This window comes from Rhincodon typus, chromosome 1, assembly GCF_021869965.1.
Source record: "Rhincodon typus isolate 14 chromosome 1, sRhiTyp1.1, whole genome shotgun sequence".
NCBI classification, from domain to species: Eukaryota; Metazoa; Chordata; class Chondrichthyes; order Orectolobiformes; family Rhincodontidae; genus Rhincodon; species Rhincodon typus.
Window position 1 is genome coordinate 12,917,088 of NC_063332.1, and position 11,628 is coordinate 12,928,715.

The 11,628-nt window shown below is 46.8% G+C and overlaps 2 protein-coding genes across 2 annotated transcripts in view; one reads left to right on the forward strand and one right to left on the reverse strand.

Annotated features, from left to right (window-relative positions):
• Window positions 1–410, reverse strand: part of LOC125484252 (shootin-1-like) — a 3,958-nt gene extending 3,548 nt beyond the window's left edge. The window contains exon 1 of the mRNA XM_048602228.1: window positions 353–410. Coding sequence (XP_048458185.1) covers window positions 353–410 — 58 coding nt within the window. The remainder of the gene's footprint in view (window positions 1–352) is intronic.
• A 4,808-nt stretch (window positions 411–5,218) lies between these two features.
• The window catches only part of LOC125482023 (V-type proton ATPase subunit B-like), a 9,983-nt gene continuing 3,573 nt past the window's right edge, over window positions 5,219–11,628 (forward strand). Inside the window, exons 1-2 of the mRNA XM_048594022.1 lie at window positions 5,219–5,339; window positions 11,143–11,293. Of these exons, the coding sequence (XP_048449979.1) occupies window positions 5,320–5,339; window positions 11,143–11,293 (171 nt within the window). The 5' untranslated portion in view covers window positions 5,219–5,319. The remainder of the gene's footprint in view (window positions 5,340–11,142; window positions 11,294–11,628) is intronic.

An 11,628-nucleotide genomic window follows, 5' to 3' on the forward strand; every position in this document is an offset into this window, starting at 1 on the left:
CACACACACACACGCACACTCTCACACACACACACAAACACATCACACATACACACATACACACACACACACACTCACACCACACACACATACTCTCTCACACACACACTCACACACTCACACCACACACACACACTCACACACACACACACACACACACTCTCACACCACACACATACTCTCACACACACACACACTCACACACACACACACATACTCACACACACACATTTGCTGCTGGCCCAGGATGACCTGCAGTGCCAATGTCACTGACGCAGTGTATAACCCTGGGGGAGGGAGTGGGTGATCCAGGTAGGTTAGTAACTGTGCATCTGTTTCTCCTGCGGCTCACAGGTGAACATGGAGACTGCTCGATTCTTCAAATCCGATTTCGAAGAGAATGGCACCATGGACAATGTCTGCCTGTTTCTCAATCTCGCCAATGACCCTACGTAAGGCTCTGACTTGGTCTAAATCCTTCTGGTTGACAACACACATTTCACTTCGGGAAACAGAACAGTATATTTTCTATTTCAGCAGTTTCAAAATCAAACACTCCCAGCACAGGGACAGCACGGGGTTAGATACAGGGTAAAGCTCCCTCTACACTGTCCCCCATCAAACACTTCCAGGACAGAGACAGCACGAGGTTAGATACAGAGTAAAGCTCCCTCTACACTGTCCCCATCAAACACTCCCAGGACAGGGACAGCACGGGGTTAGATACAGAGTAAAGCTCTCTCCACGTTGTCCCCATCAAACACTCCCAGCACAGGGACAGCACGGGGTTAGATATAGGGTAAAGCTCCCTCTACACTGCCCCCACTAAGCATTTCCAGGACAGGGACATAGCTGTTGGAAACTGTTTGTTGTTATGGGAATTGTGGAGCTTGGAGCAGGGGAACAGGCCATTGAGAACTTCAAGCCTGCCTGCCCTTTGAGAAGCTCCTGGCTGATCTGACTGTATTCTCAACTTCTGCCCTCCTGTCTGCCTCCCACTACCGCCTCTCCATTCCCTACCCAATATGTGTCTAACTCAGCTTCGAGTCATTCAAAGGCCCAGCCCTCACTGCTTTCCAAGGACGAGAATTCTCACAGTCTAAAGATAAGACCAGAAGGCACAGGAGTAGAATTAGGCCATTCAGCCCATCGAGTTTATACTGCTCCACCATTCAATCATGGCTGATCTGTCTCTCTACTGCACTCTCTTGCCTCCTCTCCATAACCCTGCATGTCCTTACTAATTTATCTCTCTAAGTCTTAAATACACTTAATGACTTGTAGGGAGAGACTAGGACCCGAGGGCACAGCCTCAGAGTGAAGGCACGACCCTTTAGGACTGAGATAAGGAGGAATTTCTTCAGCCAGAGGGTGGTGAATCTGTGGAACTTATTGCTGCAGAGGGATGTGGAGGCCAAGTCATTGAGTGTATTTAAGACAGAGATAGATTAGTAAAGCGATCAAGGATTATGGGGAGAAGGCAGGAGAGTGGGGTTGAGAAATATATCAGCCATGATCGAATGGTGGAACAGACTCAATGGGCAGAATGGCCTAACCCTGCTCCTGTATCTTATGGTACAAAGATCCTCTCAGAGTAAACATTTCTTCTTGTCTCTGTATTTTTTTCCCTTTATTCACTCATGGGATGAGGGCATCACTGGCTGGGGTAGCATTTATTGCCCATCCCTAATTGCCCAGTGGGCAGTTAAGAGTCAACCACATGGCTGTGGGTCTGGAGTCACATGTAGGCCAGACCAGGTAAGGATGGCAGTTTTCCTTCCCTTAAGGACATTAGTGAACCAGATGGGATTTTCTAACAATCGACAACAGATTCATGGTCATCATTAGGCTCTTAATTCCAGACATTTATTGAATTCAATTGCCACAGCAGGATTTGAACCCAGGTCCCCAGGGCATTATTGGGGGTCTCTGGACTAATAGTCCAGCAATAATACCACTAGGCCATTGCACCCCCAATGATGGAGGACAGCTGATCCTTGGTCAGCATCCCCTTGATTTGACTTCCCCCATGATAAGATATCCACCCTGTCCAGTCCCTGCAGGATCTTCCATGCTCCAGTAGGGTCACCTCATCTTCTCACTCTAATGGGCACAGGCTTAACCTGTTCAACCCCTCCTGATAGAGTCAACCTTTTATACCCATAATCAGTCATGTACACCTTCTCTGAACTGTTTCTGAAACAACTGTGTGTTTGTTTCAAACATCTGCTTTAATATTCCAGTTGCCTTAACTTGTTGTGATTCATAAACTAGGACTCCCAGATTCCTCTGCACTCCTGCAAGCTCTCTGCATTTAAATGGCGTCCCGTTTTTCTTTTCTTCCTGCCAGAGGTTCACATTTACCCACATTATACCCCATCTGCCAGATTTCTACTCCCTCACTGAACCTGTTGCTGTTCCTTTGCAGACTGTTTCATTCCTTTTAGCAACCGAATTCCCACTTCACCTGGTGTTGTCAGCAAATTTAACTCCTGTCACAATCTAGCTCGATTGATGGGGAGCACGCACAAATGCCAATGTTTTTCCACCAGTTTTTACTTGCATGTAGCGTAGTTTTAATCCGGTCGTTCGGTCATCTGTGAGGTAGAGGAGGTTTGGTTGATTCCTGGTAAATAAATTTTAATAATCCTGCAGATCGGTGTGGTTCCGCAGCAAACCACATGGGGGCAGGCTCTGTGAGGTGAGGAGCAGTGACCACCTCCTGACTCTAGGGGACACTATGGGCCTCAGTACCTAGACGGTGCTCTGGTGTCACCAAGTGGTAGAAGGCAGGACTGCAGGAAGAGTCCCCAGGTCTGATGAGATTGGACATGAAACAAAACTCCAAAAAAAGGATTCAGGGCCCATATCCCTTGCTGATTGCTCAGCACCATTTGTGATTCCTCAGATACTGAGGCAGCCCAATGGCTAAATGCAGCAGGACCTGGGCAATACCCATGATGTGGAGGTGCCAGTGCTGAACTGTGGTGGACAAGGTCAGAGATCACGCGACACCAGGTTCTGAGGAAGGGTCACCGGACCCGAAACGTTAACCCTGTTTTTTTCCTTCACAGATGCTGCCAGGACCTGCTGAGCTTTTCCAGCAACTTCTGTTTTTGTACCAGGTTGTAGTCCAACGGGTTTATTTGGAAACACAAGCTTTCGGAGCCTCAGTCCTTCTTCAGGTGTTAGTGAGAGAGGTGGTATCAGACACAGAATTTATAAGTAAAAGATCAAAGGGTCACAACATCGACAAGGATGTATTAAACAAACCTAAGATGCTGTATATCTTTAATCAATTAGAAGGTTTTAATTGATTAATATGTATATATAAATCTCCAAATCCCTTTCAAGTCATGGTCCTGAGAGAACTAAAGGCTTTATCAGTGTAAAGAACAGGTGACATTTTAGGTCAGACAATGCATGTTGGGTGTGAGGCCTTGTTTAGAACCTGTTTGTGTTTTGATTTGGAGTCAGACTGGTTTTATTACTAAAGTAGGAATTTATAAAACGCCCCATTGATCTTCGGGTTAACGTCCTCCAATTGTGTTTCCAAATAAATCAGTTGGATTATAACCTGGTGTCGTGTGACTTCTGACCTGGGACAACACCCAGCCTTGGGCCGACAAATGCCCGGAGACATTTGTGCTGCACTACTGCTAGGCTATGCCCATCACCAATAAGAGACAATCTAACCACTGCATCTTGACCTTCAATGGTGTTACCATCACTGAACCCCCCACTATCAACATCCTGGGTTTACCTTCCAATTTTTTGTTATAATTAATTCACAGGATGTGGGTATCACTTGGCTGGGCTATCATTTATTACCCGTCCCTAACTGCCTTAAGAGTCAACCACATTGCTGTGGGTCTGGAGTCACATGTAGGCCAGACCAGGTAAGGATGGCAGTTTGCTTCCCTAAAGGACATTAGTGAACCAGATGGGTTTTTCTGACAATTGACAATTCATTAGATGCTTAATTCCAGATTTTTATTGAATTCAAATTCTGCGATCCAGGATTCCAGGATTCGAACCCAGGTCCCCAGAATGTTATCAGGATTAATAGTCTAGCAATAATTTGATTTGATATGGTTTATTTATTGTCATGTGTATTCTGTTACAAAATGCTATAAGAAGTGCTGTATGGCGTCAGTACTCTCTGGCGCCATCTTAAAACACATAAAAGTAAACCAAAACATTGAATATAAAGGCAGAAAAATAAAGAAATAGAGGAATAAAGAAAGAAGGAAAGAAGAACAAGGACATACAATGGGACCATCACCTCCCCCAATCACGTAGATGAGGAAAGTAAATGTGCTGTATGCAAGTTTGTGGATGACACTAAAATAAGTGGGAAAGTAACTGGTGTGGTTGTTACAGAGTCTGCAGAGGGATATACACAGGGTCAGTGAGTGGACAAAAATGTGGTAGATGGAATATAAGATAAGAAGGTGTAGAGCTGGATGAACACAGCAGGCCAAGCAGCATCAGGGGAACAGGAAGGCTGATGTTTCAGGCCTAGACCCATGTGGGAAATGGTTATGCACTTTGGCAGGAAGAATAGAGGAGCTGACTACTTTACACTATAATCCCGCATTTCCCATGGCTAACCCAGACACTAAAGACAATTTAGCACAGACAGTCCACCTAACCTGCATGCCTTTAGACTGTGGGAAAAAACTTGAGCACCCAGAGGAATCCCACACAGGCAGTCACCCAAGGGTGGATTCAAACCCAGGTCCCTAGCACTGCAAGGTAGCAGCGCTAACCACTGAGCCACTGTACTATTTACTTGGTAAGACGATCCAGGGATATGGGGCAAAGGCAGGAAAGTGATTTGAGGGTTATCAGAACAACTATGATCTCAACGAATGGTGGGGCAGACTGAGTGGGCTGAATGGCCTCCCAAGGGGAATATAAGCTGAGTGGAGTAGGTGGTGTCCGAGCCTCTGAGCCAGAAGGCCAGGGTCAAGTTCCACGTTCTCCGGTAGATGTGTCAGAACATCCCTGAGCAGGTGGATTAGGAAGTATCTCCAATCCCAACGGATGTTGTTATAATTTAGCTCTGAATCTTCACTGAAACCCAATGAACCCAGCGTGAGGTACAAGAGGACAGAGCTCAGTTTAGCTCTGAGAGCTGTGTGCACCTGAGATGGAACTTCTCCCTCACTGAGATGGGTATTAATTCCCACCGACTGTGATTATCCTGCAGGATTGAACGGATTATCACTCCCCGCCTGGCCCTGACTGCTGCCGAGTTCCTGGCCTATCAATGTGAGAAACATGTCCTGGTCATCCTGACGGATATGAGCTCATATGCTGAGGCCCTACGTGAGGTGAGTGACCAATATACACCCAGATCCCACACTGAAAGGTTCAGAGTCCAGGCCAAGGTCAAAGGTGACACGGAGTCAGAGAGAAACAAGGGGCGTAGTCAGTTCACACTCGGTTTAAGGATGGAAAGGGGACAATCAGGACCCTGACTAACAATGAAATCCGAAAGAACTGCGGATGCTGTAAATCAGAAACAAAAACAGAAGTTGCTGGAAAAGCTCAGCAAGTTCGGCAGCATCTGTGAAAGTAAAATCAGAGTTAATGTTTCGGGTCGAGTTCTGAGGAAGAGGCCAGATGCTAACAAACCTGTTGAGCTGTTCCAGCAACCTCTGATAAACAATCTCAGGGTCTAGTGAGTTCCAAAAACTCTGACTGCAGTTAGGAAACAGAACCCAATAAAGCTGTAAAGTGGGCGATCAGAGGAACGATTGAGGACTCTGGGCCTTATTTCTGTCGTGTTTTTAAGATGTGAATGTAGTTAAGGCATTTCCCCAACCTGATGAGTCTATGACGTGGAGGTGCCGGTGTTGGACTGGGGTTGGACAAGGTCAGAAATCACACGACACCAGGTTATAGTCCAACAGGACTGAGGCTCCGAAAGCTTGTGTTTTCAAATAAACCTGTTGGACTATAACCTGGTGTCGTGTGATTTCTGAAGAGTCTAGAACTGGAGGACATAGTCAGGATAAGGGGTAGGCCTTTTAGGACAAAGGTGAGGATTAATTACTTCACTCAGAGGGTAATAAATCACTGAAATTCTCCACCCCACAGGGCTGTGGAGGCTCAGTCATTTGAGTGAGTTCAGGACAGAAATCATTAGGTTTCGGAAGATTTTAATGGCATTTTTAAAATTTGATTTAGTTTGATTTGATGTATTAGTGTCATGTGTACTGAGTGGAAACTGTTGTCTTACCTGATCTACAGTCAAATCATACCATACAAAGGGCATCAGGGTAGCAGAACAGAGTACAGGATGCAGTGTTACAGCTGCAGAGAAGGTGCACAGGGAGAGAGATTAACATTAACATTTGAGAGGTCCGTTCAAAAGTCTGATAACAGCAGGGAAGAAGCTGTTCTTGAATCTGTTTGTACATATATTCAAACTTTTATAGCTACTGCCCAACAGAAGAGAGTGGAAGAGAATATAATGGGTGGGAGGGGTCTTTGATGATGTTGATTGCTTTCCCAAGGCAGTGGGAAGTGGAGATGGATCAATGGATGGAAGATTGATTTGTGTGATGGCCTGGCTGTGTTCACAACTCTCTGTAATTTCTTACAGCCCTGGGTACAGCAGTTGCTGTACTACACTGTGATGCACCCAGACAGAATCCTTTCCATGGTGCATCTATAAAAATCAGCTAGAGTCTTTATGGACATGTTGAATTTCCATCAAGGGACATGGAAATATTGCAGGAGAATGACGCTGAGGTAGAAGACAATCCACAATCTCATTGAAGGATAGGACCGGGCTCGATGGGTGGAATGACCTCCTCCTGACCTTTCCTCATCTTGCACAAACTCAGATTGGCTCAAAGCTCTTCATGACCAATGAAGCAGAATGGTTGTGAAGCGCACCCTTGCCCAGGAATGGGGCACAGTTCGATGTCTGCCCTGACCAAATCCAGGGGCCACACCCAGGCCTGGAGGCTGTCCAGGCGGGAGGACATTCCTGGATTCACTCCTGTCTGGAAACGGTCCATTTCCTACCGTGGGAAATCATTCCAATCGGGTCAGGGCACAGCTTACACTTTGGCCTAGGAATGGGACACAATTTAGACATTGGCCTGACCGAATCTGGGGCCACACCTGGGTGACAGGACATCCTGGATTCACTCTCTTCCAAAAATGGCCCATTTCACAGTCAGCACGGATTTGTGCGCGGGAAGTCATGTCCGACAAATCTTTTAGATTTTTGAGACAATTTGTAGCTTAGGTTGTAGACGTGCTCGCCAAGCCGGTGTGTTTGGTTGCAGACGGTTCGTCCTCCTGCTTGTTAACACCGTCAGGGCGCCTCCGGTGAAGTGTCGGTGTTCTGTCTCGCTTGTTATTTATATGCCTCGGTTTGCTGGGGTGTTTGGTATTACTTCCGGTTCTGTTTCTCAGTGGTTTGTACACAGGGTCTAATTCAATATAAAAACCGAAAGAACTGCGGATGCTGTAAATCAGGAACAAAAACAGAAGTTGCTAGGAAAGCTCAGCACGTCTGGCAGCATCTGCGAAGGAAAAAACAGAGTTAACGTTTCGGGCCCGGTGAACGTTCCTCAGACTGTACCAAAAACCAACAACCACCCTACGACAGCTACTGACTAACGTTAAGGACCCCATACCCAAAACTGGCAAAACTGGGATAATGTACAAAATACCGTGCAAGGACTGTGAGAAACATTACACAGGCCGAACTGGAAGAAAACTGACAATAAAAGGATACATGAACACCAACTAGCCACCAAGAGACATGACATTTCTCACTGATCTCACTACACACGGACAAAGAGGGACACAGATTTAACTGGGACAATACATCCATAATCGCACAAGCTAAACAGAAACACGCCAGGGAATTCCTGCAGGCCTGGTATTCCAACTGGAACTCCATCAACAAACACATTGATTTAGACCCTGTGTACAAACCACTGAGAAACAGAACCGGAAGAGGTACCAAACACCCCAGCAAACTGAGGCATATAAATAATAAATGGGACAGAACACCGAAGCTTCACTGGAGGCGCCCTGACGGTGTTACCTAGCAGGGTGACGAAACACCTGCAACCAAACACACTGGCTCGGCGAGCGTGTCTACAACTTCAAATCTTTTAAAGTTTTTTGAAGAGGTAACCAAGACGATAGATGAGGGTAGGGCAATGGATGTTGTCTATAATGACTTTAGGAAGGCGTTTGACAAGGTGCCTACGGCAGGCTAGTCATGAAGGTTCGGTCGCATGGGATCCAGGGACAGCTAGCTAATTGGATTCAATACTGGCTCAATGGTAGGAAGCAGAGGGTGATGGTTGAAGGTTGTTTCTCGGACTGGAGGTCTGTGACTAGTGGTGTGTCACAAGGGTCTGTGCTCAGACCTTTGTTATTTACATAAATGATCTGGATGTGAATGTACAAGGCATGATTAGTAAGTTTGTGGATGATATAAAGTTAGGAAGTATCGTTGATAGCGAAAAAGTTTATCATAAATTACAGAAGGATCTTGATCAGATGGGGAAGTGGGCTGAGGATTGGCAAATGTAATTCAATATAGATTAGTGTGAGATGTCGCACTTTGGAAAGTTAAACCAAGGTTGGACTTATACAGTAAATGGGAAGGTCCTGAGGAGTGTTGTAGAACAGAGGGACCTAGGCATACAAGTACATATTTCAATGAAAGTGATGTCACAGGTGGACAGGGTGGTGAAGAAGGCATTTAGCATGTTGGCCTTCATCGGTTGAGGTATTGAGTATAGGAGTTGGGACATTATGTTACAGTTGTATAAGTCGTTGGTGAGGCCGCACTTGGAGTATTATGTACAGTTTTGATCATCCTGTTGTAGGAAAGACATTGTTAAACTGGAAAATGTGCAAAGAAGATTTACAAGGATGTTGCCAGGACTGGTAGGCCTGAGGTGTAGGGAGATGTTGGCCAGGATAGGACTTTATTCCTTGGAACATAGGAGAATGATGGGCGACCTTATTGAGGTGTATAAAATCATGAGAGGCATAAATAGGATGAATGCATATAGTGTTTTTCCCAGGGATGGGGAATTGAAAATGCGAGGGTATAGGTTTAAGGTGAGAGGGGAAGATTTAAGAAGGACCTGAGAGGCAACTTCTTCACACAGACAGTGGTGCGTATATGGTGGGCTGCCAGAGAAAGTGTTTGAGGCAGGTACCACGGTAACATTTAATAAACATTTGGATAGGTACATGGATGGGAAGGATTGAGAGGGATATAGAACAAATGTGGGCAGTTGGAAGATGCTGAGTGGGCACCATGGTCAGCATGGACCAGTTTGGGCCGAAGGGCCTGTTTCCATGCTGTATTGCTCTATGACTCTAAATGATGGGCCAAAATCCTGGAATTCCCTCCCCAGTGGGTCAACCTACAGCACATGGACTGCAGTGTCTCGAGAGGGCAGTTCACCACCACCTTCTCAAGGGGGCAACTAGGGATGGGCAATAAATGCTGGGCCCAGGCAGAGATGCCCACGTCTCATGAATGAATCAAAGAAAACGCAGAAGACAGTGTGCACACAGCAAGATCCCACAAGCAGTAACGTTCTGATGATCTCCTTGCGGCAGGTCAGGCAGCATCAGTGGAGCAGACAATGGAGGTTTGTGGTTGCACTGGGGGTTGGAGGTTGCAGAGGGAGATTCAACAGGATGTTGCCTGGGACGGAGCATTTCAGCGAGAGGCTGGATAAGCTCAGGTTGTTTTCTTTGGAGCAGAGAAGGCTGAGGGGGTACCGGATGGAGGTGTATAAGGTTATGAGGGGCATGGACAGGGTGGATAGAAAGCAGATGTTCCTCTGAGTTAGAGGTTCACTAACAAGGGGACATAATTTTAAGGTGAAAGGCAGGAGGTTTAGAGGGGACTTGAGGAAAAACTTTGCTCCCAGAGGGTGTGGGTGTATGGAACGCACTGCCTGAGAGGGTAGCAGAGGCAACAAACCTCCCAACCTTTAAAAAGTGATCAATACAGTCATAACATTCAAGGCTGTGGGCCTAGTGCGGGAGAATGGGACAAGAGTAGGTAGTTGTATAGTTTGGCAGTACAGAATTGATGGGCCAAAGGGCCTTTACTGAACTGTATGATTTTATAATTCATGCTTTAACTGATGCTGCAGGCAGATAGGAATTAACTAGAGGCAGCAGGAGAGAGGGAGCGAGCAGACAAAGGAATGAAAGGAATGGTTGGAACACACATAACAAAGAGGGAGCAGGAATGGGGCTAGTACAGAGACAAAAGATGGACTGAAGGGTAGTGTAAGTGGGTTCAGAATCAGCAACAAAGGCTGCTGTTCTAAAGACTGCATGTTGGGGTGAAAGTTGGCAATTGTTGAACTCAATGTTGAGCCCAGAAAGCTGTAACTTGCCTGAATGAGGGCTTGAGATGCGGTTTGTTGAGTGGACGGTGAGGGTCGAGAGTGTGGCGTAGGGGTCAGAGGAGGAAGAGGTCAAATCACCAGTAAAGGGGCAAGAACCTCAGGGTGTTTCCCACTTGCCATTGGGTGCGAATGTTCCACACAGAGAGATCGCCCAGGCCAAAGTAAAAACCATGGAAAGTGTGGCACTGAGACAGAGAGAAATGTTCAGACTGGTGACAGAAATCTGAGTCCGAGTGGAAGGTTTTAGGGAGCATCTGAAAGGAGGAATGAGAAGCTGTTTGTACCCAAATAGACAAACAGGTTTAAGGAGAGAATGCCACAGTTTGTGGCTCAGGCAGCTGAAGAACCAATGAAGCAGAAATGAGAGGCACAAGAGGTCACAAAGACAACATTAGTGTGATCTTTATCATTCCATCCCTATTCACAAATGCATCTTCGCAACGAGTGTCGATATCGGCATTGTAGATCAGAACCGATTTAATCTTTTGATTCTAGAAACGGAATTCCAGTTACTCCGAGAAGGATATCTGGATTTTCCTGGAGCAGGAAGGGGACCGGGGGATAGGAGACGGTGGATGGGCTGAAGGGAAGTATGGGTGAATACGGTAGAGACGCTGTGCCGGCTTGCAGCTTGATTATAAATGGAATGGTGGCACACCGGGTGTTTCTCCCCCTGCCCCCACTTTCCCGATCTCCATCCCACCCCATGCAGGTATCCGCAGCTCGTGAGGAGGTTCCTGGCAGACGGGGGTTCCCTGGCTACATGTACACGGATTTGGCCACGATCTATGAGCGAGCTGGGCGAGTGGAGGGCAGGAATGGCTCGATCACACAAATCCCCATCCTCACCATGCCCAATGATGGTGAGTGAGCGATCGGTGTGGGTGGGGGCGGCTGGGTGTTGCGAGGGGGTTAAACCAGGCCTTTCAGAGAGGCTCATGAACAAGGTGAGGACAATGGACCCTCCGATCCTCCCTTACACTGTAACTGGGCCCTTGGCGGCTCGGTAAGGGTTTTGAGGAAACCCCGGATTGTAACCAAATTCATTCTTCAACAGCACGACTTTGCCTGTAATGATTGAGACTGATCTCCCTGAGGGGACAGGAGGCCAGAGTGGGACAGACACTGGGCACAGTCCCACACAACCAAATACGCACTGTCACACACACACCCCCACACACACACACACACACACACA